Source organism: Acinonyx jubatus, chromosome E4, assembly GCF_027475565.1.
Source record: "Acinonyx jubatus isolate Ajub_Pintada_27869175 chromosome E4, VMU_Ajub_asm_v1.0, whole genome shotgun sequence".
Classification (NCBI taxonomy): Eukaryota; Metazoa; Chordata; class Mammalia; order Carnivora; family Felidae; genus Acinonyx; species Acinonyx jubatus.
The window spans coordinates 33,823,586-33,848,700 of NC_069395.1; the positions used below are offsets into that span (position 1 = coordinate 33,823,586).

Sequence of the window (25,115 nt, forward strand, 5' to 3'; positions counted from 1 at the left end):
CTAAACCTGTTTCAAAAGGTCCAGGTGCCTTTTCTTCTCTCATGTTTCCCAGGAGACGGCACACTGTCTCCCTGCCATCTTCAACCTGACAGACCCTCATCTGGTCGCTCTCATGGCACGATGTAACTAGATGGAGGCCGATCTGCCTTCTCTTCCCAGATTACCATCTTCCCTTTCCTCCACCCCTTCCCAGAATCAGCCATCACCTCCTAGGGAAAGCTCTAGATCTCATCCCTTGTTTCCCGCCCCCCCTCCCCACCCCACCTCCTTTTCCCTGAGTCCTGCAGAGGAACCTTTGGTTCCAGCAGTTGGAGAAAAGCAAGGGGGAAGAGGGGGTGGGGGAGTGCTAAAGGGAAAGGTCTGGCTTTGGCCAGATAAGAAGGGAAGGATCCTTTGGCCCCAACTGCCTCTGCTACTGTTGATACACTCAGGAGCGTTTCCTGAAGCTCCTGGGCAGTGTTTGGCAGCGGTCCCTCCCCCACTTCCTATGGTGGGGGTGGGGGGCCTGGGAGCTGGGGGTGCACTTACGGACGTTTTTGGCAGTTAGGCTGGTGTCTTCACACTGAAGATAGAAACCACTCCCTCCCGGAGCTGGCAGCCAGAAGTTGCCCGCCCCAGCCTTCACCGTTCTGCTCCCAGCTCCGGGCAGGACGTGGTGTGGCAGTAAGGCGTGCATGGGGCTCCTTCGCCCGGTTATGCATATTCTGCATACGGTGACCCCAACGTGCCACTTCTCAGAAAGGCCACGAGGCCTCCAGCACCTATGTCCTTGGCACACCACCCTCCATCCTCACGGCCCCTGCTGCATCCTGGTCTGTCTTTCTGTGACTAGACGCATCCAGATTTCCTGTGAGCTTCCCCCAGAGAGGGAGACTTGGCCAAAGGGCAGCACCCTGGGTTTTACCTGTGTCCCCATGATGGGCCCACCTCTTTCCTGGCTAGCCCCTCTCCACCGTATCACTTCACAGTCTGGCCAGGTCTGAGGTCTGACGGGGAGACCGCTGGGTCATTCAGACACAACTGGCTGGGACAGTGACACAGAACAGATGTGTCTCAGTATCACTTTAATTACAGTATTTACACACACCATTTTTTTATTCAGAAATAAAACCCACCCAATCTTCCTCTCTCTGGAAAATTCGATTTCCAACCGTCACTGAAACCAGGATCCCTGCTTACCCCTCTGGAAAAAAACCCGAAAAATGCAAATGAGAACCTGGGTCACCTACAGAGGAGGTGGCTTGTGGTGAAGGTTCTCTGGAGATGTCAAGGGGCCCTGACTACATGGAGGTGCAGAGCAGTGAGGGGATTGGAGTGAGGGAGACAGAGATCTGCTGGGAGACTGAGTCCACAGCTCAACCCAGGAGTCAGGGGGAGGAAGGAAGAAGCCATTGAGATCAGAGGATAAGGCCAGGACCTAGCCTCTGAGCAAGGCGCTTCCTCAGAGATGCACAAGTCAAGAGGCTTGGCTCAAAGGTCTGGTCCCATGATCCTGTCCACTCTGACCCACAGGGAGAAACAGAGACTCAAGACGAGGCTCCATGAGCCCCAGAGAGACAAGGACTGAGCCGTTCGCTCTCTCCCACTTGCCCCCACAGGAAGGAATGCATGGACCCATGTCCCCTAACCCTGTCTCCCAAACACACACACAAGACGTTGTTCAAAACTTGGAGCCTCGTTCCAGGCTCAGCCAGAAAACGTAGCAGGCTTCTGTATGCAGATGTGGAGGGAGGTGTGGAGCTCAGGGGAAACTGGAAAGCATGAGGGAAGCCGGTGCCTGAATCCACAGTGCCTTGGCCAGGGCATAAGGGGGACGGTTTAGGATAACAAGTCTTTCTGGCTGCATCATTACAAGGGAGCAGGCGCACTGGGTTGCTTTGGTTTCCTGATGTAGAGAAGACAGATCTGAGGAAGAAACAGGAAAAGGCAAAGCCTCCTGGGAGGAAATTGTAGCCCAGAAAAGGCCCATGCTTCCCCTGGGAGTTCCTTTAATATGGCAGAGAGGAGGGAGAGGACAGAAGCCCACGTGTGAGTGATGCAAGATCATCACCTCCCACCCCCCAACCCTGGTAGCTTCTCTGCACTTTGGCCTCCCCTCCCCCCACACCTTTACTCAGAGTCGACCCAATTCTGGGCTTAGCGAGCTGAACATGTAAATGGCAGGGGTTATCTCCCCTCCACCAAGGTGGAGAGAACCCTTCAGCCCGGTGCAATACCGGGCCCCAGGAACAGCCTCCGAGGATGTGTGCAGCAGGAAAGAGTAGAATGCAATCGATGGTGCCTCCAGCGTGGAGGCAGCATGTGGTCAGATGCAGGGAGGGGCCCCTTCCCCAGACACTGCCCAGCCTTGCCCCACCCAGCCGAGTCACAATTCGGTATCAGCCACCACATGTTGTCTTGCTGAATGGCCGTTTCTGGATGTGGCCTGGCCGGTCCCGTTCTCCTGAGCCCCTCGGTTCACACTGGCCTTTCCCTGAGCCTCAGGGGAGGCCCCAGGGCCTGAGCTATAGCCCTGGCCTCCACCGTTCTCCGTGTAATAAGGGTCTTCACCCTAGACAGTGTATAAATAAAGGAGCATTATCTGGTAAGCAGGGGAGTGAGGCAGGGGTGGGGGGAGATGAGGTGGGAGGGAGAGAAGGGGGTTGCAGCTGCATGTGCAGACTCCTTTCTTCCTGAAGAGCAGTCAGGGTTCCAGCTCCTAGAGGAGAAAGGACAGAGGAGAGGCACAACACCGTGCCACCACAGCTCCATAACCAGCTCCCGCCAGACACCAGGCAGTTCCCAGGATGGAATGCCCTCCCCAGAGTGGGTAGCAGGCCAGAAGCCAAGAGTCAAACCCCAGCCTTGTCCTCCCTCATCCAGAACACTCCAACAGTAGATTTTCCTTCCATAAGGGCCCTTCTGGTGAGCTAAGTGGCACCCACGGACATTTAATATACATGTCAATAAGTGTGATTGATTTAGCAGCCTGTTCTGGTATACCCAGCTGAACTATCCCGGGCAAAATCATAAACGGATGACATGAGCCATCTGCTGCCACAGTGAGCAGGTGGGCTGGCCCCAGTTAGTGCCTCTTTTCCAATCTGCTATATATTATTCAGACTTGTCCATGGACATGGTAATGTGCATTCTGCACGTCCATGTGTAAAAGCACGGAAGTACCTTTTCTGTTATGTCTCCTCCCCGCTCCAGGACATTTATGGACCTCCCCAGAAGACCACTATCTTCCTCATTTCCTTTGCCCTGGACCCCCAAACTGACCAGCCTTTCTCCTGTGGGGGTCCAACTGCGGCGCTTCATCAGGAAATAGCCAGTGGTGCCCAAGACAGCCAGTAGGATCCCTGAGGTGACCAGGGCAATCAGGGTCTTGCGGGAATAGACTTGGTGGCTCCCAACATCTTGTTCAGAGAAGGCTTTGATCCCAAGCTTGAAGGGAAGACAGAAAAGACAGCCTGTCACCTGTGGGATGTGAGTTCTAGAAGAGAAGCCCAGCCCACGCTAGACCCAACAGCGGATGAACACAGGAAGTCTTGGACCTCAGGGATTTTTCTAAAAAGGACTTAAGACTGACATCTTTTAAAACCATAAAATTTTGGTTCAAGCTCAGACAGGTAAGGACTGTTGCAGAAGGATGGAGAAGTAGGAAGGACAAGTCTAGAAAAGATAAGTACTTTCTCTTCCACTCCAGTGACTCCCCTGACCCAATTTTCCCTTTGAGAATTCCCATCACCTTAGAGAACTTACCCTTTTCAGGTCAGGCTGGTGCTTTTTCAGAAGACGGAGCTTACTGGAAAGTTCTAGAATGAGAAACAGGGATTGCTGAATCTAGAAGCAGGAAGAGCTCATCCTCCTGTGCCCTCCTGTGATGTTCTAGATGATGCTCTGATGCCCAGGGTGCTCCATCTCCCAAAGTCAGCCTGGCTCTTCTCCCCAGCACCTGTGCTCTTTGAGCTAAGATACCAGATTTCTACCCAGGATTGTCTAACCTCAGCCCCACTCCCTCCCTAGACCCCAAGACAGATGCACCCCTTACCTGTCCTGTTGGCCAAGAGCAGCAGTAGGCAGTGAGGCTTTGCTTCAGACTGGGCCAGGAGCAGGGAACACATGCCAGCCACAGTGTCAGCCTGCCCCTTCTCACACAGGACTTGAGTCAGTTCCTCTCCATTATCCTTCTTAAATTCCTCCTGGCAACATAGAGAGAAATGGGGAACAGAAGACGAAATTATTCATATACCCTGAGCTGCATCCAGAGTCTCAGGTAGTAATCCCGATGAAAGTCACACTATGACTCTCTAAACAAGAAGGATCCTTTCTTCCTAAAAAATTTAACTGGGAAAAAAAAAATCCAGTGAACTACAGATGTGCCAAAACACAATAAGAAAAAAACTCAAAAATTGCCCCGTCCCGAAACATCTATCAGTGTCCTAGGTGGGGCCGTAAGAGGACCAGAGCAGAAATTCAGGAAACACTGTCTTATTTAAGGATTGCCCATGGACACATACGCTATTTCAAATTAAATTCAAACAGCAAATATGAATAGTGTATTACTGATGGAGAGAAAATCCTTTGTTTCAAGATTATAAAAGCCCCAAGTGTTGGAGGAAAAGCCAAGGGAAGGGAGTAGAGAACAAGTCTATGGCTATAGACCCAGTGGCATCCTTGGGCCCTTCCATCTTACCCCCCAACGGGGCTCACGAGGAGCATGGTTGAAACTGAAATGGTGTTTTTACCCAGTCTACCATCCCCCTTTCCCCACTAAAAGCATGGAAGCCAGTTTTACATGAGGTCCACAGATGGTTCCAGTTGCTGTCTGGTCCCTAGGACTCAGGAACTGGGCCCCAGGAGATAAGCTCTCATGATTCTTTGCCAGTTGAGTCCTGGGACAGAGATGAATTGGAAACACTGGCTGTGCCCTTCCAACACCCTGTTCTCACACCTCCCAGGATGTGTTCCAGCAGCTGCCAATCAGAGCGGCCTCCCCTGCACAGGAAAGGAACCGAAACCAAGACTCTCTCCTCTGTCCGGATGGCAGATGGTGAGGAGGAAATGCCTGAACGGCTCCGACAACTTTCCTGTTCGGGGAAAACTGCTGGGGCGTGGGAGGGGCATCCGAACTGAGCCTGCGTGGAGGAGACAGCTTCCTGTTTGTGGGGCAGGACTGCTCCTTGTGGGCCTCCCAGCTTGGAAAGCAGCCTGGGTATTTTCCTACTGCTGTGGCCCACGGCAGGAAAACCCAGGATCCTTTGCTTCTGCACACGGCAAGGTCAGGGTTGGCCTCAGGCCCCAGCTTTCTTCTATCAGCTGGACTTGAAGGGAGCTGGGTGGAACTCAATGGGCTTGGAGGAGGCCAGAAGAGCAGGGCTAGCTAACCTTCAGGTCACAGAGACAGGAGTTCAGAGGTAGCCTCAGAAGCCCCTCAAGAACCAATGGCACAGAAGAATGCACTCTCAGGCCACTGCTGCTTCAACTCTCAAGAAAAGGTCTCTAAGGGGGCCTACTGGGTGGCTCAGTCGGTTAAGAGTCCGACTTCTGCTCAGGTCATGATCTCACAGTTTGTGAGTTCGAGCCCACGTTGGGCTCTGTGCTGACAGCTCAGAGCCTGGAGCCTGCTTCGGATTCTGGGTCTCCCTCTCTCTTTGCCCTGCCCCCCACTCACACTCTGTCTCTCTCGTTCTCAAAAATAAGTAAGCATTTAAAAAGCAAAGCAAAGAAAAGGTCTCCGAGGAAGTACTTGGATAGAGGCTCTGTCTCTGGAAAAATCTGGCTCTTGAAAACCGCATTTGCTGTGGGCATTCTGGATACCACTGGATATGATCAGCAGTGTCTTTCTTCTCTAGGCCCCTTTCTCTTTGGGAGCCTTACGTTGCTTCCCTGGGAGCACCCTCCCAAACACCATGCCTTCTGGATGAGGAGGAGGGAAGTCCCCGCCTGGACAACTCTGGCCTCCTGGAGCATCTCTGGTTGAAATCTATCTCTCTTGAGAGAGGCAGAGGGACAAGGCTCTTGCATAATCTAAACAAACCACACAAAATAGCACGTCCTCAACCTGCAGAGTCCTAAGAAGCTGCACCTTAACCATATTCAGCTCTTCTGACATTTACCAAGCCCTGAATGGAAGACACTGTGTGCAAATCTCTGCACATGTATCATGGGGGGGTAGCTATGAATTCCACATAGCCAAAGCTCTTAGTTTGCATGCATGGCAATGAAAACAAATGATGGTCACTATGTCTCAGGCACTGTGCCAAGTGCTTTACATATAGTGACTCATTTAGACCTGTACAACCCTTCAAGATGGGTGTTATTATTCTCCCCATTTCAGAGATGAAGAAACTGAGGCACAAAGACACAAGTGACAGAGCTAGTTACACGGTAAGTACCACGAGGAAGGTACAGCTAAAGTTCTATGGACATTCAAAGGAGGGTGAGCATACATCAGGTTGGGGGTTATCAGAAACACCTCAAAGTAAGCCTTGAAGAATGGGGAGAATGTGCGCAGGGAAAGCTGGTCAGGAAAGGCTTTCAGATTGAGGGTGCCATTATGGGGAGCCCAAGTGTGTGAGAGCCTGTGACCTTCACAGCCCTGCCTATATGAAAAGGAAGAACATGGCCCTCTTCCTTGGAAATCCCATCCTTCAAGACTCAACTCAAACCCCAGCTCCCCAGTGAGACTGGCCCTATCTCCCATAGACCCAGCATCAATCTTGCCTCTGCGCTTGACTAGACTCTTTGCAAGACATACAACTAGTCTGAGCGTGAGGTTCCTCAGTCGAAGACTGAGCTGTGACTAAAGCGGTGTTGTATAAAGAGCCCCCAACAAAGTGTGTGGAACCCAATGCGCACTTGACAAAGGGCAGCTGGTATTGTTACCATCAATGATAGTAATATACCATATACCATAGCCCTTAGAACCCACACTTCGGTGTCTGATCATCTTCTGCCTTACTGTCATTGCCATTTCTCTCTGACTAGACAGTACGACTCCTTAATGGGGAGGATGGGCGTACGTTACATAATTTTGAACCCAGAGGACACTAAACATAGCACCAAACAAACAGAAGAACCCGGTGAATTGTTGTTCAGCTTAAAGTTCCAACTGGTCTGGCTTCCATGCAGGGTCCCTCCACCCTTCGCTTAGTTTCTTGGACTAAATTCAAGGGAATAACAGTGGCCAGCCTCCCACTCTGGAATCCAACAGCATCAGTGAATTGTGTTTGAGCCTGGAGAGGAGCAGGTGGATCCTGAACAAAGCACAATGCTTCTCCGGACGCTTGAAATAAACATCCTCCCCCCAGAGAGGCTGTGGGCAGATATCATGGGAGAGTGGGCAGGAGGAAGCCACAGACTGCCATTTTGCTCATGAGAATCAGATTTGTTAGCCCCTAACCACATCTGCTCACACATGTTGCTTTGCAAAAATAATAACTACAATGATAAAACCATCTAACCTTTCTAGAGCAGCATTCTCAAACTTTGCCAAGACTCTTAACATGTTAAGGAAGCGTGTTCATTAAGCACTTGGAGTAGGGAGAGAGGGACAGGTATTTTTCCAAATCATCCTTAAAATTTTTTCCCAATGTGGGGCGCCTGGGGGGCTCAGTGAGTTGAGCGTCAGACTCTTGATTTTGGCTCGGGTCAGGATCTCAAGTTTCGTGAGTTTGAGCCAGCTTTGGGCTCTGACCTGACAGCCAAATCTGCTTGGGATTCTCTCTATTCTTCTCTCCCCGCCCCTCCCCCGCTCGCGCTCTCCCTCTCTCAAAATAAACTTTTTTAAATGTTTGTTTATTTTTGAGAGAGCGACAGGCAGACAGACAGAGTGTGAATGGGGGAGGGGTAGGCAGAGAGGGTGACAGAGAATCCGAAGCAGGCTCCAGGCTCCAAACTGTCAGCACAGAGCCTGATGGTGGGGCTCAAACTCACAAAACACGAGATCATGATCTGAGGAGAAGCCGGATGCTCGACCAACTGAGCCACCCAGGTGCCCCTCAGGATAAATTTTAAGAAATGAAAAAAAAATTTTTTTTCCTAATGATGAGATTTTTAGGATCAATTTTCATTCTCTCTCCCTCCTTCCCTCTCTTTCTCATTTTATCTATTTTGGTGTGACCTTGATGTGGCAGGTAAAACCCTGTTTTCATTTAGAGACTGGAGTGAAGGACTCTGCTACAAGTCACCCCACCGGTGAGCAGCTGACCACGAGCGAGGAGTAAGACTGTCTCTAGATCTCAGGCTCTCACCAGGAGACACATGGTCTTCATCTGTCCTCCATCTGTAAGTTATTTTTTCTGCATGGAAACTGACCTTTAGTGTTTGGGCAGAGGGCAAGGAAGGCGTGGGCTGGGGGATATGATCTGGAGGCTGGAAGCAGCCCGCCTTAGATGAAAATACGACAGAATAAGGGCGATGAGAGCTAGCTGAGGAAATACGACCTCTGCATGTAAACACATGTGGCTCTAAAGAAAGGTAGTTCTAAAGAACAAACTAGTGGGCAAAGGGCTTGAATAGAGATTTCTCCAAAGAGGATACGCAAAGGCCAATAAGCACATGAAAAGATGCTCGGCATCACTAATCACTAGGAAATGCCGATCCACAGTACGATGAGCTATCACCTCATGCCCATTAGGGCGGTTACTATCAGAAAAACTCAGAACATAGCTAATGCTGGTAAGAATGTGGACATGTCAGAACCTGTGCCCTGTGGGTTGCAAAATGGTGCCGCTGCTATGGAAACCAGTATGGCGGGTCTTCGAAAATTTAAAAATAGATTTACCATATAATCCAGCAATTCCACTTCCGGCTATGTGCCCCCCCGCCCCCAAAATGAAATCAGAGTGTTAAAGAGGTATTTGTACACCCATGTTCATAACAGCATCAGTCCCAACAGCAGAAGATGGAAGCGACCCAGTGTTCATTGGTGGATGAAGGGATAAGCATAATGCTGTATAGACATGATTCAGCCTTAAAAAGGAAGGAAATCCTGACACATGCTACAACATGGATGAACCTCGAGGACATTATGCTCCGTGATATAAGCCAGTCACACAAAGAGAAATACCGTATGTTTCCACTCCTATGAGGTACCTGGAGTAGTCCGATCACAGAGGCAGAAAGTAGAAGGGTAGTTGCCAGGGGCGAGGAGGTGGGGGGAATGGGAAGTTGTTTCATGGATGTAGAGTTTCAGTTCTGGAAGATGAAAAGACTTCTGGAGACTGCACAACAATGCGAACGTTCTTAATACCACTGAACTATATGTGGACGTATACATGGTTAAGATGGTCCATTTCATGTTATGTGTCTTTTACCACCATTAAAAAATTTCTTGGTGTATTTCCCTGGGTAAATGGGGGGACGGCATAAGAGAATAAAGTAAGCTCACATTGTGGAAACGAGTTGGGAACCCATAACCACAAAAACTAAATTACCCTGACACTGCAGCCGAGAGAATGAAAGTCAGACTCAGAGTGACGAGTGACGGGTCCTGCAAATGAGGGCTCTAAGACGGAGTAGCAGGTGCTTGAGAAGAGGGTAGGGGTTGCCCTTTCCCCCCCCCCCCCCAGGCTGACAGGGGTGATTTCTGCCTAGAGGTGAAGGAGGGGGAGCAAAAGGAGAGTAGTTGAGAAACGAATGCCTGCAGGATGCAGGTACAGAAGACAGGCGGAATAATCCACACAGTGGGAGCTGAAAGGTTGGATACTCAGTACATCCCAGTGCAGAGCGAGTGTCTGGATAGCTGAGAACTTGCACACGTATTTCCGTTACGGGAGTACACGGGAGGCAGGAGCACGCCGACATTGCACAAGTACTCAAGGACATAATGTTAGGGGAATTCAAATCCTTCATGCTTCTCCTTAGGGTGTGAGTAGGGCTTGAGTTTCCCACGGTTCGAACCAGTCCCTTAAGGCCCTCTGACACCGGGGGCAAATGCAACCTAAGGAAAACTAGGAGGCACCACGCCACTCACTCACGGCCTTGGGAACAGATTGATGATCAAATAAGCACACAGTAGGACTCAAGGGAAAGGAATCTGAAACACAATCCGGAGCTTTGGCTAGAGATTCTGAACAATGATTGCTGCCCGGGGGGGAAATTACCTTGGGGAGACTTAGGAGGCACTGCTGCTTGGGGACTAGGGAGGAGGAACCCTCAGGAAGAGAGGGGGGATCAACGGTGACAGAGGGGCCAGGGAAAAGTAGCACGACCAAGGGGTCACCAGAGAGTTGATTCACCGTGAATGGTGCAGAGGCCTTCTTTAGCATAGTGGACGGACTGCTGTCTTTGCACGTCCCTGCTCACAGATGCTCCCCAGATCTCAGACGAGAGAGCAGACCTTCTCAGCTGTGGCATGAATGACGAGACAGTAAAGACCACAGAGAGAAAGCAACCACAGTAAGAGGAGTTATTTCTGGAGTAGCGGTCAGTTTCCAGCACTTGTCTTGTATGGTGACCCTAGTTAAATGTGAGCCTTGAAGGGCAATGGACAGACACTTAGATTGCCCTGCAATTGGCTCTAAATCAGTGGCACACAGAAGCAGCATTTTGGCACAGACCAGTGTGATACACAGGAAAATAAGTGCTTCACCAGGATATTACTAAAAAAAAAAAAAAAAAAAAAGTCGTTTTTTAAGCTATAATTAACAAAGGGTTTGGCGATGTTTATTTTAATAAGGAGAGTTGAAAATAGGTATCAGAAACACACAGAGTATTACTTGTACTTTGTATGCTCATGTTTAAGTTGACTAGTCTGCAAATTGCACTTAGTTGTTCTATTGTGTGAGCCTCTGTCTTTGCAATTCCTGTATTACTTGTACATTGTATATTCATGTTTAAGTTCACTATTTTGCATCGTGCACTTATCCTATTGTGCGAACTTATGTCTTTGCAATTCCCATTGTTTTTAGAAGTCCTGGGCTAAAAAAAGACCTTAGGCATAATTCTAAAAGATCTGTGAGTCAGAATGACCCAACTGATAATCACAGGTACGATATGGGCAGTCAGAATGGACAAAATAAATAACTGAATGCCCTCTACAGACTATAGGCTACCCATGTGCGTGTGTACATGTCACACGTCACACATACAGTTCCCTTAAATGGATTCCCAACTTATAAGGAAATGTTTTTTCCTACAAGTGAACAGGAAGAGTCCTGTCATTCCATTCTTCGTCGAGGAAACTGTAACTGTCAGGAAATTGGATTTACTGAAACAAAGCAAGGACGTCTGCTATCAACATTCAAAGTTAACGCCGAGCTGTATGGTCTAACCAATGCAATAAGATGTGAAACTTAAACAAGGCATTAACTACTAAAAAGGAGGAGAAAAACAATGTATGGTGGCAGACAACATGAGAGCTTGCCTTGAAAACAAAAAAGAATCAAGTAAAGAGGTCTTGAAATTAACGAGTAAGTTAAAGAAAATGGCTAAACCTAAGATAAATTTTCAAAACTTTCAATATATGTTGGGAATGTATATTGAAAAGTTGGAAGTTTTCAACTTTATAATATACCAGCAATGATCGATTAGAATATTTAATGGGAAATCTGTATTATAAATAAACTTTAAAAGTCCATAAAGCCTACCGGAAAAACAAACAAACAAACAAACAAACAAACTAGCTTTTAGTTTTTAAAAACTAAAAAGATAATATGCTGAATGATACAAGAGAAGACCAGAAAAATAGAGAGAGACTTTAGAGCAGTTCCAATGAAAATGTTAACATTTCTTTTTTTAATGTTGACAAGATGTTTCTAAAGTTTTTCTAAAACAACAGACAAAAAAATAAACTTTTTATGGTGTAGTGAGCCAAGACCTGCATGGCTGGATATTAAAGAGTACTATAATATAAAAGTAGAATAATTTTTAAAAACTTAAAATAGGCAAAAAATGACAAACTGAACAAAATATCTCTGTAGAATATGCCCTGGGACAAATACAAATTTAATACAAGCTAAAAAACAGCATTCCAGTCAACAAAGGGGATCATTCAATAAACAATGTGAGGAAAGACGGTTATATGGAAAATGTGGCATTACAGCACAGAAGAATTCTAAACGGATTAAAGAGTTATATATAAATAATAAGCAAATTGGCACTTCAGGTCACTAGTGTGTATTTCACTAAGGACTTTCTTAACATGAAAGCAAACTTAAGTCTGACATGTATATATTAAATGTACTACAGAGGAGGGGAAAAAGTTAACTCAATTTTAAAAAAATTGTCCTTGCCTTCTTTGCCCGCCAGATGGGGCCTCTTACTCCCTAAACCCAAAGCTCTGTATTTGAAAGCGCCTGACCAACTAAGTTCTCCCCACCCCCACGGAAGTCTGGTCCAGTCCAAGAGGGCTTAAGGATGTTCGGAAGGGATTGTGGGAGAAGAGGGAGGAGGAAAGGATAGGGGTGAGGTGGAGGGGAGTTTGACTTACACAGCTGGAGGTCTCATTTAGCTCTAGGCAGATACCTTGGGTCAATTTCACTTCTTTGACTCGGGAACATTTGATTTCTCCCTGTAGTAAAACAAAAACAAAGTAAATAAGCCAGTATCTTTGCCCCTCGTTTTTACCCCCACCTCTTGTCCAGTTTGATTTCTGTGGGGGTACTCTCTTAAGAGGTTTTAGGAAAAAGGAAATTTAAAAATGGCAGGGGACTAGATGTATAAATTGGTGTTAGTCTCTTCCTCCTTCTTACACCCATCCCCATCAGATAATCAAAACTTTTGTTACCAGCCTGGGCTTGCCAACAAGCAGCTATTTGCAATCTTGGTAAACATGAACTTGGCTGGTGCAGAAATGGAAGAGGGGACGAAATTTACCCATTGGGGCTGTATTCCCTGCCGTGGATCATACACATGCAGTGAGGCCATATAAGCACTAAGGTAATGGGGGTGGCCAGGCTGATCCTGGTGACACTCATTTTCCTCCTGGTCCCCAGGGCTCTCCAGATTCCTATTCTGGTTCCTTTAAAAACAGAAACCAGGCAGGTCCCTTGAGCCTGCCCCCAGGCACCATGCACCCTCATATTTTCTACCCTTCCTGCCCCAAACTGTTGACAGCCACAGACCCCAAGGCTGAGCTCACCATCCTTGGTCTGCCCAGTTCTTCACTGCTTCTCTATACCTGACATACCACCAAACTCTCTCATCTACAGGAAATAGTGGTGGTCCTAAACATTGTTTGCAAGTCGCCCCATTAAATAGAGGATGGTTTCCAAATACGCTCAAAGGGAAATGGTGCCCTGGTCAAAGCCCAGACCAAGAGGTACTAGAAAGAACCACAGCCGACTGCATGGACCCCCAAGAATCCCCCTTTACTTTCAACTCCCTAGAAATGAAATACCCACAGCATATGTCAGCGACCTGTCTCCACTCCTCCCTTCCCCTTTCTATCTTGGCCAGCAATATTTAAGCTGCATATTTTCCATGTTAATTCTTACATGACCCAAATCTGACTGGCTGGGATGAGGAGAGGTTGAGGGGAGGAGAGGGTTTGCATACATACGAAGCGAGGGGGCAATCTGCCACTTTTGGCCCAATTCACCTACCTTGATGGTACTTGGGGTGGGAGAAAATGATGCATAAGGCTCAGTGGAGGATGTCACACTGATGGTGCTGTTATATGGGGGATCGGAAACATTTCCGGGGAGCATGCTGGGCTTCAAAGTCATGTCTGAAGCTGAAAAGTTGGTTGTGGTGGAAAACACTGTGACAGTTAAAGAGGTCTGTGGCTGGACAGAAGAGTTCCCCGTTCCAGGCACTGGGGTGATCTCAGAGGTAGAAGTGAAGTTGACTGTAGTCTCTGAAATAGACCAAAACACATGTTTTGCATGCACATGTTTTCATACACACACACACACACACACACACACACACACACACACACACCTATACACATCTCAGTTCACTGTCTTGAATTAAAACTTTACAGATAACACTACTGACCTGGACTTCAAACCAGAAAAGGGAATCGCGGGAGTTAAGAGTTACTTCATATCCTAACCCCTACCAAACTCATTTCAAGCCAGCTACTGGAACCATGGCTATCACTGAGAATGTACGAGAGGTGCTTTCAGGATTCTGATGCTGAATTGGAATCTGGTTCACCCCGAAGAAGTCAAAAACCAGTGTGAACCTGTACATACTTTCTTTCACTTAGAAGAGATCAGAGATGTCTAGGGAGTCCTCATCTGATCCTTATTTTATCACTAAGCTGAACTCAGCATGAAAACAGGGTACAAGGAGAGTTACTGGTCAGGATCAGCAGCCAAAGTGTTGGCCTGAGAAAGCCATCACTACAGGAATTGTCAGGAGTCTACCTCAGGGCACCCTAAACATGATGCACAAACCATGCTTCGCAGGACTTGTATGTTTCCATCTGCGGGGGAAGGCAGGGATAAGGGAGGTCTCCAGGCATCCTAATGCTTTACCCAAGCACCAGCCACATCCTTCTGGGGCCCGAGACAAACACTTTTTACCTGAGATGGCTGTTGCGGTCCCATTGCGGTCTTGAGAGACAGGGTATGGCATGGTACTTCCAAGAGGACTTAGTGTGGTGGCTTCCTGGCTGGACACATTTGCGGAAACAGTTGAACTTGTATGTGAGGTGGCTGACTCTGTGGTAACAGTGGTCCTGGTTTGTGTATTTGTGAACCCAGAGGCTATCGAGAAACAAGGAGGAAAAGTCAGAACCTAAATCATCCTGGAGACTTAGGACATCATGACATCAAGACTATCCTCCTGGACAGGAGAATTTCTCACTGCTAGATTTTCCCTAAGAAGATAAGGAAGGAAAAGCTTGTACGCATCAAGTGTCCAGTATAGTACCATTTGCAGGAGGGAAAAGTTGCAAACAGCTAAATGAATTTCAATGGGATAGCTGCTGTATGAGCTTAACGTACCAGAATCATTACAAATAAAGAAATATAAAAAAACTAAAGCCACATGAGAATACGAGGCAATGTGTAGAACATGTTAAATAGAATATTAAAATATCAAGTTATATCTGAATAAACATTGCAAAGATCTCAAGTATGGGGGAAGATTTCCTTTTTAACGTGTCTGTCTCTCTTTCTGTCACCCTCCAGCCGTTCCATTCATATACTCTGGGAATAGCCACTAGATTCATGCCACCTCTATTCAATCCCCTTAAAAATCTTCTATCTGTCCAAGACTCCCCCATTCCCAAACTCTAGTCTTTCCCTCATGGCCTGCAAACCCATCCTCCTTGCCTTTTGTTGAGAAACTCAGTAAGTGACCCCACGATTTCTTTTAAGAACCTCTGACCAGTGGATGCTCTAGAGAACTTAAGGCCTGGTTTCTCATCAAATGTAGGAAGATAGCTTAGTTCTGCCTTTTCCAATAACTATGTAGTTTAATGTGCGTGTGCGTGTGTGTGTGTGTGTGTGTGTGTTTACCAACCTCTAAAAGTGAGGGTCTTTCCTTACCTGGATTGTTTTGGGAGAATTAATGACAAATAACTTAAATTGATATAGTATAATATTCCTGGATTGAATTATTCTCTGAAGATCTTCATGAGGGTCCTTGTCCTTCTGTGTTTCCTGGGGGTACCTATCAATGACATCCTTACATCCAGAAAGGAGAAACTTCCCTGAACGTTAGAGTCTGTATTCTATTCCTCCTCCTACTCTGCCCTGCTCCCAACCATGAGGCGTCCATGGGGCCAACAGAGATGTACCCTCTCGTCTAGATCATACACTGGGGACCAGAACTCCTAGAAATTCTTGCCCAAATGCCTCTTTTCTCACTTGAGGATCCTCATGGGGCCTTTTCTCCCAGTCCATCCTTCTGAGGGTGAACCGCAGTACCAGGGTATGGACCTCCAAGGCACAAGGGTGGCCAAGAGGTGGCAGTTTCAGGGAGAAGGTGTACACATGAAGCATGCAGATAGTGTGTCCCTTGCATGCATGCAAGATCCCCTACAGTGAGCCAGGGTTGGGGGTAAAAAGAAGAGAAGCGGGACAGGAGGGAGCCAAGGGCCATCTCTTCCTGCTCAGCCACACGGTGGCACTGAATTCTGAGACTGAGAGGGTCCCAAATTCAAACCTGGCCTTCCAGGTGGCCATTGGGTATGTTTTTCAAGGTAAGGGGATAGAGGACATTTCATTTATAAGCTCACAGGCCTGATTGTAACTTTGAGGTATTTAGACATATGGTATGAGGGCCTCTATTCCATTCTTGGCTTGGGCCCCATAAATGCTATAGGATCGACTTGGTACCCAGAGCTCAGCACCCACAGTACCACCCTCAAGGAAAAGCCCCTGAGGATCCCAGGCCACCCTAAAGCTTGTCTTTCAATTTTCCTGATTGAGATCTACAGCTGTAATTTTGGGAGGTCTCCAGGTAAATGGCAATGTAGAGTGACAGCTCTTCTTTCCCTCAGCATCAAGAGGGAAGTTAGGCATTAGTTTCTATGCTTCCCCTAAAAGCAATGACAAGTCTCACTGTCCCACATCTGCCTCCCTTCCCACCTGCTGCAAGTAGATGGATATAAATGGTGAATGCAACAATCATATCTTGACATTACGTGCATGTGAGCAGGAGCATGAAATGATAGTACCACCTGCATTTTAGAGATAAGAGCCTGAATCACGCAAGGTTTTGGCCAAGAGGGAGGCCGTAGTTCAGCGCAGGGAACACTGGGGCCACTGAGGTTTAGCTGACTCTTGAGTAGAAGTAGCAAGAAGGTCAGAGAGTCGAAACCGCTAAGAACCAGGATGCATCCTCCGCACCTCTGGAGAGAAAAGGATGGGCTCCTACCTGGGTTAGGCAGGAGGTGGGTTTACCAAAATGAAATAGGTGTGAAAGCAGACCCAGTCTTCCCCGGGCCCTTAGACAGGACCCACTCAGCAATCCGCCCCTAAGCTATGAACTCACCACAGGGGGCGGGTGGCGGGAGCAGGCGGATACTGACCTGAAGGATCATCCTCCCCAGGTACCATTCCAAGGCACCACTGGAACTCCCCGTTGACATCATTCTTCCTGCCCACCCTTTCCTCTTCTTCCTTCCAACACATCAGTTCCTGGGAATCCTATCTGGCTCAGGCTGACCCAGCCCTTTGCGCTTTCCAAAGAAAGCTGCGCCTGACTGAGGTGATGTCATGCTTTTGAAGCCCCTCCCCAGGGCCTCCTTCACCCAGACAAACAGTTCTGAACTCTTCCAGATGTGAGCGGAGACCTGTTGCTAGCTCGGAGGGCGGAGGGCCTGTGCCAGAGAAGTGAAGCGACTCTGGACCCAGGCCAGCTACCGACCCGCTGGGGTCGGGCTCCCAGCTGCCGCAGCCACCTCCCACCCACCACCGGGCCAAACGCTGAGGAGCAGGTAGCACGATCCACCTGCCAAGAAAATGAAATCCCAACCTCAGATGCATGGCCCTGAGCACGCTGTGAGCAAGGAAGCCTCCGAGACCCTGGAGAAACAGGTCAAAGAGGGAGGGCAGAAAGGCAAGGCTAGGTGACGGGATACATGAGGGGGTGTAGAGCGAGGGAACAAGGTGGTGGAAGACCTGGAGACCAATCCAACCGGGTGCTGCGGTGTAGGGACTAGCAGGCAGGAAGTGTCTTAATTTCACAGTCTCTAGGGCTCCCTTTCTGGAGCTCCCACGAAGAGACTGCGCCTTGGAGGAATAACATTTATAAGAATCAAGATCGACCACGTGTCTCTGTCTATCCTAGCTTCTCGCCCCCATCCAAGGCATTAAACTGTCAAATGCTGACCTTTCTTGATCTGATTCTGTTCTCCAACTCTGTAAGGGAGCAATCGCGGCTTCCCAGTTCGATTCTAGGAGACGATCAACGAAACCTCCACTCCATTCCGTTCTAGACTGGAGCCTTCCAGACAAACAGCCGTTAGCCCCAACCCAACAGGGCATTTACAGTGCAATTTAAAATTGAACAAAAGGCCATCTTATGTTGTTTACCTTCCACCCTACCTTTATTAACTGTGTCCCCCTAAGTACCCTATGTGACTCTAGATATCCTATTTGATCCTAACTCATGAGCTTGGGGCAAAGGGAAGAGACAAGATGTCAGAAAGTTAGCGGAATAAGGATAAGAAGCCAAAAACGCCAAACAGAGGTCACAGAATTCATGGAGTAAAAGTTTTGCATTTAACTTACAGGTACTTATTCAGAGGCAATTATTCTTGTTTTACACCAAGTTCTAACAAGCTTGGTTATCCGATATCCTAGTTAAAGCTAAAAATTGGAGACTCTTAGAAGCAAACATCAAGGAGAAACGACAGTTTAAAAAAGAAGAAACAGATAAATGAAAAACAGACATGAGTATTAAAGCCCACACTGGTCATGGGATGCCTGCCTGGGTGGCTCAGTCGGTTGAGCACCAGACTTTGGCTCAGGTCATGATCTCCCGGTTCGTGGGTTCGAGCCCCGCATCATGCTCTGTGCTGACAGCTCGGAGCCTGGAGCCTGCTTCAGATTTTGTGTCTCCCTCTCTCTCTGCCCCTTCTCAGCTCACTCTCTCTTTCTCTCTCTCTCTCAAAAAAATAAATACATGTGAAAAAAAACACACACTGGTCTGGAATCATTTACAGTAGGAGGAAATAAATATATACACCTTAGTAAGCATTAACAAAGTCACTGAGCTGCACCATAACTAAATTATTTTCATGATCCATCTGAGTCATGAAAGTTAAAGTCCTATTTCTGAGGGGTACACGGAGGAAGCAAAGGCATAATGTAATACATGTTTAAGAGATTCCTACCTACAATTAGTAAATTGGAGAATCTTTTCATCCTGAAAGAGGGCTTACAAATCCTCAGAGATCCAGAATGCTCTGCTACTTAAATAGCTAAATGCCTATGCTCTCCTATGCTCAGTCTTGCTTTCCAAAGACCCCCTTAGGTTTAGTTGTGGTTTTTTTGCTTTTTCTTTTTTCTTTTTTTGTTTTTGTTTTTTGTTTTTTCTTGTGTGTGTTTTTTGTTTTTTTTTTTTTGTTTTGTTTTGTTTTTTTTTGCTGGTATTGTTTCCTGATCTCCTCCTGGCCAGCTAGCCCCGTTCCACCATTCCTTTCCAATTCTGGTGCCCTGCCTGAGAGGAGTTTCTTCCAGAAAATCTTGGGTGTCTCAGCCCACAGGGATACAGTAGCAGGAAGAAGAAGCCTGCTGGACTCTGCTGGGAACCCACAGCCCATGTTTCTGAGAAGAGAAGGAAACCTCAGAAGAAAGAGCTTGGGCTCTGCAGTCACACCATGTTCAAAGGCTTCTCTACCATGTTCTAGCTGTGAGGGCTTGGGGGGAAGCTTCTTCAACTCTCTAAACATTGCCTATAAAATGGGAATAAAAATATTCCCTAACTCCTAGTTGTTTTGAGGAATAAAGGAGATAAGAAGCATAAAGCAGTTAGCCTGTCTGGTAAACGCTCAAGAAACAGCAGTTATCTTTAGTATAGGGCCCCCTTCCTTCTGCTTCTCAGAGACCCTGAGACACGTCTCTCCACCACTTATCTGGCACAAAATCATAAACTCTGTTTCCTGAGTATAGGTCTTGTCACCTCAGTTACATTATAAATTTCTTTAGTGCCGGAAACATCTCTGATACTCGTTTGTTTTCTCAGGGTGCTTAGCACAATCCTCTGAGTTCAGAAAAAGCACTTAGATTGAATGGCGACCATGTCAGGCATGTTCACACCAACCACATCTATGTAGCGTGGTCTCATTCAATGCCGTATTTTAGGAGGGAGTTTGTTAAATTAGGGAGTGTCCGTGAAAGGATAACCAGAATTAGGAGAGCTCTAGAAACCAAGTCATATGGTTGAGGGCCAGGAGTTATTTCATCTAGATCAGGGGTCTGCAAATAGCTGGCGGACCAAATCCACCCGCGGGCTGTCTGTTGTACGGCCAGGGAGCTAAGAAGGGCTTTTACATGCTAAGTGTTGTATAATTAAACAGAGTAGAATATGCCTAAGAGACTACATATGGCTTCCAGAGTCTAAAATATTTCCTATGTGGCTCTTGACAGAAATAGTTTGCTAACCTCTGATCCAGAAAAGAAGAATTTGGGGAGGGAGAATAAGTAACTTTCTTCAAGATTCATTTCACGCATGTATTCATTCGTATTGGTCATAAGCACCCATGACGTGCAAAGGACCATGCACAGAAGAAAAGAAGATTCTTTCCTGAGGTTTGGGGTTAAGGTCATTACAATTTCAACAAGTCCCTGTCCTCAAGGAGCTTTATAATCCAGTGGGGCCAGAAAGATTGTTAAGGATTGTCTGGAAGAAGGCTCATATTAATTCCATGGTAGTTTAAAGAAGAGAATTAGATTAGAAGCCACTGAAGATTAGCCAATTCTAATTAAGAATAGAAGTTAATGATCAGATGATTCAAGAAAGCTAATTTCATTGTAACACAAAGTAAGGCTTAAAATAGGGGGGGGAGGTTAGTATTATTTTTTTTAATGGAATGAACTACTCTGGGAGGTAGTGAGCCACCCATCTTCTCCGGGAACATTTAGGAAGCATCCTTGTTACAGGTCTCCCCGAGTCTGGGCATCTTGGACCAGAACAAAGAACTGGGCTGATGCCTTCCTATGGTTTAGTGGCTCACTGAGATGTGAGCGTAAACCAAGCGTCTGTGGCCTGAGTGAACAGTGGACTCTGACTTCTCTTTAATATTCAAATACCTTGTCTTGGACCCCATCGACTTACCACGGAAGCCTGGTCTCCTGAGCTTTCTCTGGGGGCCCACTTTTCTCCCAGTCACCTCTTCCTTCATTCCCCTAATCGCCACTGACTCCCTTTCTGCAACTCTGTGCCTCCCTGTGCTCAGGCATTGTGGTTCTGCTTCACCATAGGCCAGCCGAGGACTTGTTCCTTTATTCCCCGCAAAGCACACTAACACCAGGCGGGCGTGTGTTTATCAAAGGTTTGAGAGCACGGAGCCAGATTACAGCCCAGCCCGGAAGAGACAACGGCATAAGCCTGAAATTCCAGACATTACTGTGCTAAGCATGCATGCCACACCGTAAGGAGTTTCTCCTCGTGGGTCTTTTCTACCCTCAGGCACCACTGCCTCTCTGATGGTCCAGGCACCTCCCTTCCTCTCTCTCTACTCCTTCTGGGCTCTGCATTCCCTCAGCCGGTGTCTCTCGGGCCCATCAAACACAAGGTTCCGATGTATTCTACCATGCTCAGCAATGAACCTCCTGTCTGCCCCTGCACCTCCAAGGCCCATCCAGGGGTCCAGGTTACTTTCACCCAGAGACTCGTTAAGGCATTTTCTGCAACAACAGAACTCGCTACCTAGAGATGCCATCCCACTAAAAGGTACCAGCTGTGGGTTCTTTGGGGTCTCTCCCCGCCAAACCAGGAAGAAGCAGACGAAGCCAACTAAGCCCAAAGGCCTTTTCTTTTACATCCAAAGGGAAGCGATTGGTCCCCGGGGTGGGCCCCAGAGTGCAGGTGCTAAGAAGTCCACCTTGGCCCGTCCCCCGTTCATTGGCCTCTCACTTTCCCAAGATGCACGCATCTTTCTCCTTAGCAAAGTCAGGGGCCGTGGAGACTAAAAATTGTAGATAATGTGTTTTTATTTCGTAGCTGAGGAGGGAAGAGAATGTTCTCATTAGAGAAGTCAAGACCCAGACAAATAGGAAATTCTGCCCTGGCAACTTGGAGCATTTTCTTTTGGAGGGTGGTGTTTTTGTTCTTGTTTCCATACCTTCACCTTCTGAATTCTCCACACTTGGGGGCCATTTAAGTTAGATCAGGCAAAGTCAAGGAGAGAGGGAGGCCAGGCCCCCCGAGGGTGGAGCCGAATAGCCATCCAGCCCTGAAAGTGAGCCCAGGCCCTCCTGCCCAGGGTCTAAAGGAAATCAGGCAGTGAGACCATACGGAGTGGAATTTGTTCCTCCTTTTTTATTTGTTTTTGTAAGACTCTGCGCCCGAGTTTATCTGCTGCAGTTTGGCACTCCTTGCCCCGAGCTTTTGGAGACAAAGACTCAAAGTGGGAAGAACAGGAGGACAAGTGAACAAGGAGGCCCAGGAGGTGGAGCTAAAGGGATAAGAAAAAGATGCCCAGAAGTGTTTTATCCGTCAAACGGGAAGGCCGTGGAAGACTTGCATTTGCAAAGGTTGTGCCAGCTGGACTGGCCCGATGAGGGGGACCACTGGGGACCACTGAATTAGTCAGAGGTCCCCAAGGCTGCTCCTCGTCGGTCGCTATATGGCAGAGAGTCAAAGGGTGGAGTCCTCTCTCCTCTGGAAAATATCTGATAAAATTCTTTTCCCTTTTCTTTTTTCCCCTCTTACACGTAGACCCAGACAGGATATGGGTGTGGGGTCAGCATGCACGAAGGAAGAAGAGGAATGTGAAGGGGCGGGCCTTGGGGGGGTGTCCTTACAGAGGGAGGAAGGAGATAGGCCATGGAGGGCTTGGAGGTGACAGATACCCGGAGGCCCACAAATGGGGCTTCCTAATAACCTGAAAGGCTTCTCTTACCTGTTCGTGGCAGGGGAGTGCTACCTGGCGCCTCACTCTGACTCTGGTCGCCCCCCAAAGCAGCTTCATCTGCAACAAAAAGAGTCTACTTTTGGTCGGACCGCTGTGCCCATCTTTATGCCAACTTCTCACAGAGCACAGAAAGACCTTCCCAAAACAAAGCCCTCTGTCAGTGTACATGATGAGAAGACCCCCGGTGCCCTAAAGTTTGCAATAATCACACGGAACTCCTGCAAATGTCCCTCGGTCAGCGTTTCAAGGTACAGTCACTCACTCATCTATCCCCCAATGTAGACCAGGACAGAAAATGACTCCCAGTGTTAAAGAAAGAAACAAACCCTAGAAAGTTCTCAGGCAAGACGAAAGGCTACACATTGGCTCAAGTAGTCTGGCAAGATTGAGGGTCGGGACCCATGTCCCAGCTGTCACCCCCAAAGCTGAGACAGTGAGATTCTCGGCATATCTGCCCCAGATTTTGCAGGAGTTAAGTCGCTCCCCCCACCCCCTGCTATGAGCCAAGGCGAGACTGAGACTGGCCAGCTGAGGAAATAAAAAAAGGGTGGGCCTCACTCGGCCCAGGACCAGGTCATCACGAGCTGTGTAAAGGAGAGTGAAGCATCTGATCGGCTGTTGATCGGCTCCACTGTGTTATGAGGGTGCCGTCTAGCACCCAGGGGAGTTCCCCTATCCTAGTGTTTCCACATTGAAGTGACAGCTTTTTCTCTGCCCCAGAGGGCAGGTCTGGGGCTGCCGAACTGGTCAACTCAGAGCCTAACTTAGAGCTTTCCCAAGCCCGGAGTCTCTCTCCAACTGGGTGGGCCCAACGCTGACACCAGAGGACACTGAGAGCAAAGGAGTCCCTGGCAGGCCCAGGTCACTCTGTGGGGCCATAGTGGGTGGCCTGTAGGATGAGTACGTGTAGGGAACTGGGGGCCCTAGAGGGCTGGAAGCAGAATCTTGAGCAAAAAGAACAGCTTACAATGTTTAAAACCCTCTAAAGGCAATGAGAGGAGATAGAGAATGCTCTCCCCAAATGAAAGCAATTAAGAATAAATACTTACTGTCTATGATTTCTTTACCAAAGTGAGAGCAAGATCCTAAGAAGTAGGAGCAAGTGTGGGTGAGCGGAAGGGTGTCCACGAGCCTGCTGACATATTCCCTAGTTCTAGAACTTGGAGGGGGAAGAGGAAGAATGCCCCCAAATGTAACAGGTTGGAGTTGGTGCCAGGGTCGGGGGGGGGGGGGTGGCGATGGGGAGACGGAGGCAGGGCGCACAACAGACCCCATCCGCTGCCACCTTCTCTCCAGGGGAGTGGGTGTGGGTGTCAGAAGAGGGAGTTGTAATTTAGCTTTCACATCTTAAATGTAAGCATTCTTTCCCGGACTGTTGTTCATTCCACACCCCCTGGTCACCTCACTCAGCCTGCCTCCGGCGCCTCCTGGGCGTTGGAGCTGGGGCCTTGTCCCAGGTTGGCCTCTCTCCCATCCTTAAATTTCGGGCTCGCCCAGTGCCGGTGGTGGTGGTGGTGGTGGTGGTGGTGGTGGTGGTCGGTGGGCGCCTGCGCTCTCTTCCCAGCACCCGCTCCGGCCTGGGCTTTCTCAATCAACCCCCAGGCGCAAAACTTTTCCTGCTTCTGTCCTCCCCTCTCCTGGCTCTGGCTCCAACTTTGCGCTCCGGACCTTTGGCCACAGCCTCTGGCATCTTCGAAGCGCTGTACTTTAGAGGCAGTGCGAACGAGTCGCACTGTTCCACTACCGGGAAGCTCAGAGAGCTCCGCCCGGTTTACACCTGGGCTGGTTGACACTCGCGGCGCGGTCGCCCGCCCTGCCTCCCCGTCCACCCCAGCGCTTCCCAGCTGGTGCGCCGGTCCCAGGGCGGCCCCGGTCCCACCGGAGCCGGGAGCCGCCGTGGGCGCGGGGCGTGTGTTGGGGCGGCTGGGGGGGGGGGTCCCTTCCCTGCGCGCCCCCGGGCTCTGCGCGCTTGGCTCCGGGAGAGCGGGGACCCTCCCCGCCGCCCGGGCGCGCGGCCGGTACTCACGCAGCAGACTGAGCAGGCAGAGCGCGGTCCAGCCCCGCGGCATCCCGCGCCCCGCGCGCGCGCCCCTGCCGACCAGCATCCTTCCCGCGCCGCTCCGCAGAGATGCGCACAGCCCGAGACGCGCTCGGCCCGCGGGACGCGCTGCCCCCGCCCTCCGCCCGGGAGCGGGGTGGGCGATCGGGCTTTTTCCCCTCCCCTCCCTCTATATTCCTGGCAAGGCCGGCCCCTCTCCTTGGCCGCCACAACCGTGAGCTTCCCCACTTGGTCCCACAGGCGGAGGACGTTAGCAGGGGCTGGGGTTGCCGCCGTGGAGGCCAAAAAAGGTGGAGGTTTGTGCGGGCCCCAGATACTTGTTCAACTTTATATAGAGGCCCCGTCTTACTCCTTCAAGCTCGACTTCCACTCGACTTTTAACCCCTTTGTGTCAGCCTGGCCGGTGGCGGGGGGCAAGTTTCCCCTGACTTCTGTGTGCTTGTGTGTGCGTGTGCGTGTGTGTGCGCGCGCGCGCCTGTGTGTGTGTTTTCTTTCCTTTTTGTTTTCCTTTATTTTTGACTTTTGAGCCGAGAACCATCTTGCCAAAAGGACTCTACTGTGAGGACCCTAGTTTACAAATGTGAG

General features: G+C 48.9%; 1 protein-coding gene across 3 annotated transcripts; it reads right to left on the minus strand.

Annotated features, from left to right (window-relative positions):
• Positions 1-1,047: 1,047 nt before the first annotated feature.
• Positions 1,048-24,714, minus strand: CD34 (CD34 molecule). 3 transcript variants are annotated; one of them, XM_027074544.2, is made up of 9 exons: positions 24,498-24,710; positions 22,460-22,528; positions 14,463-14,645; positions 13,533-13,786; positions 12,419-12,499; positions 4,034-4,184; positions 3,745-3,797; positions 3,262-3,426; positions 1,048-2,551 (listed from the first exon to the last, which is right to left on the minus strand). In XM_027074544.2, the coding sequence occupies exons 1-9, from the start codon at positions 24,574-24,576 to the stop codon at positions 2,366-2,368; spliced, it is 1,221 nt and encodes a 406-aa protein (XP_026930345.1). In that variant the 5' UTR covers positions 24,577-24,710; the 3' UTR covers positions 1,048-2,365. The 3 variants fall into 3 exon arrangements, with proteins under 3 accessions (XP_026930345.1, XP_026930346.1, XP_026930347.1); XM_027074546.2 differs by lacking the exon at positions 1,048-2,551 and adding an exon at positions 2,568-2,698 and having other exon boundaries at positions 24,498-24,714; XM_027074545.2 differs by lacking the exon at positions 22,460-22,528 and having other exon boundaries at positions 24,498-24,712.
• Between the last annotated feature and the right edge of the window lie 401 nt (positions 24,715-25,115).

Coding starts and splice junctions, on each gene's coding strand:
- CD34 (XM_027074544.2), bottom strand. CDS start 24,576: ATGCTGGTCGGCAGGGGCGCGCGCGCGGGGCGCGGGATGCCGCGGGGC. Junction 22,529..24,497: donor CTGCCTGCTCAGTCTGCTGC/GTGAGTACCGGC, acceptor TTTTTGTTGCAG/ATGAAGCTGCTTTGGGGGGC. Junction 3,427..3,744: donor ACCAGCCTGACCTGAAAAGG/GTAAGTTCTCTA, acceptor CTTCCCTTCAAG/CTTGGGATCAAAGCCTTCTC.